The sequence below is a fragment of the Penaeus chinensis genome, chromosome 29 (genome assembly GCF_019202785.1).
Source record: "Penaeus chinensis breed Huanghai No. 1 chromosome 29, ASM1920278v2, whole genome shotgun sequence".
Taxonomy (NCBI): Eukaryota; Metazoa; Arthropoda; class Malacostraca; order Decapoda; family Penaeidae; genus Penaeus; species Penaeus chinensis.
Genome location: NC_061847.1, coordinates 32656850 through 32659349, shown reverse-complemented (window position 1 = coordinate 32659349; position 2500 = coordinate 32656850). Strand labels below are relative to the sequence as shown.

At 46.3% G+C, this 2500-nt stretch overlaps 1 protein-coding gene across 1 annotated transcript in view; it reads left to right on the top strand.

Moving 5' to 3' along the window:
* Positions 1 to 1090: 1090 nt before the first annotated feature.
* LOC125040486 overlaps positions 1091 to 2500 on the top strand; it is a 65417-nt gene continuing 64007 nt past the window's right edge. Inside the window, exon 1 of the mRNA XM_047635038.1 lies at positions 1091 to 1313. Coding sequence (XP_047490994.1) covers positions 1235 to 1313 — 79 coding nt within the window. The 5' untranslated portion in view covers positions 1091 to 1234. The remainder of the gene's footprint in view (positions 1314 to 2500) is intronic.

Here is a 2500-nt window from a genome sequence, read left to right as displayed (position 1 = left end):
CCTGCAAACATGAAGATTATAAAATGAAATAAAGAAACAAACTGTGTTTATTTTTTTGTTTAAGTTTAGTTTAATTTTGTGAAAAAAACAACAACGGTTTGACATTCAACTTATTAAGTAATTCAAACCGAGTTGATAAAAAATAGACACCAGAATATAAATGTAAAAATATATCAGAAAAATAATAAATCATTTGAAAAGAAAAAAAAGAGAGCGAGAGAAAAATGAATATGTCACATGAAATTATTATTTGAAACTTATGAACGCGTTAAGCTCCGAGAGAGAAGGTATAACTTAAATAATTTTGTATTCTCAACCGACACGGAAGAGAGAGAGAGAAATAAAACAATACACAGTTTCGGAATGCGAGTGAGACACGTGTCGAAAAATCACAAAGCTCGTTTCCCTTTGCCGACGTTATTCGCACAACTGACCGAACTGTCTAGGATTAATTCCTTATTCATTTATTATCTATCTCTTTGTTTATCTATTTATTTACGACAGTGTGTGTCATGAGGATTGGCAAGGGCGAGGATCCCAGTGCCAAGGAAGCGAAGGACAAGAGGCCAGGAAGTCTAAGGAGATTCCCGCCGCCTTTCGGGGTCCAGGGGGAGGCTGCGGAAAGGAACACGTGAAGCGGAGGAGGATCAGTCTGTCACTCCCTCGATTTTCCTCGATTTTGCTTCTTTTTCTCTTGGGTCTGACTTATTTTCAAGTGTGTGGTCATGATAAAGAAAACGTATCAATATGACGTCAGTAGATAAGGAATTGTAGATCAAGCTGTGCGAACAAGGAGAAAGAGGAGAAGGAAGAGGACAAGAGAAGAGCGAAAGGAAGGAGAAGAGAAGGACACCACGGAGAGGGGGGAAAAGGAGAAGCGAAGCGAAAAGAGAAATCAAATCGCAATAGAATAGAAAAAAAAAGGAGGAGAAGAAGAAAAAGAAAAAGATAAAAGAAAAAAAATACAAGACACAAAGGAGAAGAAACAAAAGAATTAGAAGAGAAGGAGGAAAAAAAAAAATACAGCGGAGAAGAAGGAAAAGAGCAAAGGGAAAGAGAGAAAAAGAAAAGGAAAACCGCCAAAGGGAAACACCCCCGCCCCCCCCCCCCCCCCCCCCCCCCCCGACCTCCCTGAAAATGGCCGTCTGAGAGGCACGACCTCCTCCGCTATGTCCCGCGATGACCCTGTAATGACGACTGCCGATCTCGATATATAAGATTAGAGACCACGAGGATGACGACCACGCCCGACGTCATCGCCCTATTCATCCTCCTGCTGCTGTTCTTGGCCAGCGGGAAATGCGCGGCGGCAGGTAGGTGCAGTTGGCAACGCTGGGGCTCCTTTGCAACGGTGAGGGGAGGGGCCCAGCACTTGCGGGCGGGGGGGGGGGGGAAGGGGGGGGGGGGGGGGGGGGGGGGGGGGGGGGGGGGGGGGGGGGGGGGTTGTGTGTGGTGGGGGTTTGGGGTGTTTCTTTGTTTAGAAGGCAGAAACGGGGCGGGGAAAGAGATGATCAAACAGGCAGACAGGGGCAGCGAGGGAGAGAGAGAAAGAGAAAAACAGAGAGGAAGAGAAAGACAGAGAGAGAGAAAGAGTAAAACAGAGAGGAAGAGAAAGACAGAGAGAGAGAAAGAAAAAAACAGGGGGAGGAGAGAGGGGAGAGAGAGGAGAGAGAGGAGAGAGAGAGAAGAAAGAGAAAACAGAGAGGAGGAGAGAGAGAGAGAGAGGGAAACAGAGAGGAAGAAAAGACAGAGAGAGAGAAAGAGAAAAACAGAGAGGAGAGAAAAAAACAGAAGAGAGAAAGAGAAACAGAGAGGAAAGAGAGAGAGAGAGAGAGAAAAAGAGAGGGGGGAGATAATGGAGAAGAGAGAGGAGAAGAGAGAGAGAAAGAGAAAAACAGAGAGGAGGGAAAGGGGGGGAGGGGGAGAGAGGAGAAAGAGAGAGAGAGCGAGGCTAATGGATCTGTGCGTGCTGCTGTACAATCCGCGTCGGATGACAGATAGAGTGCACACATACACGCAACTTCTAATGCGTGTTGAAAATGAACGAGTCGAAAGCGCTTGCACAATGCCAACGCAAAAACGCAGCACAATTTTTGTTTCTCATCTAAAAAACAAAAAATTAAACAAATAAAACACAATATGCGCATAAAAAACATACGTGCACCCCCCCCACAACACCCACACACAAAAAAAACACAACACACACACACACACACACACAAAACACCAAAAAACAAACCAAACAAAAAACGGCCGCGAACAACACACACCCCCACGCACACTCATACATCCCTTTTACTGTCCCCCCTTTCCCCTTTTCCCTCCCCAAACCCATTCACCCCCCCCCCACCCCCTCCCCACAAATGCCTTTTAAAAACCTGTCAAATCAAAGCTACTGTACCGGAAAAGGGGAAGGGATGATAGCTTATTTTTCCCTCACGGGCTCCCCCCCCCTATCACTTTAAGAGAGAGAGGGAAGGGGAGGAGAGGGGGAGGGAGG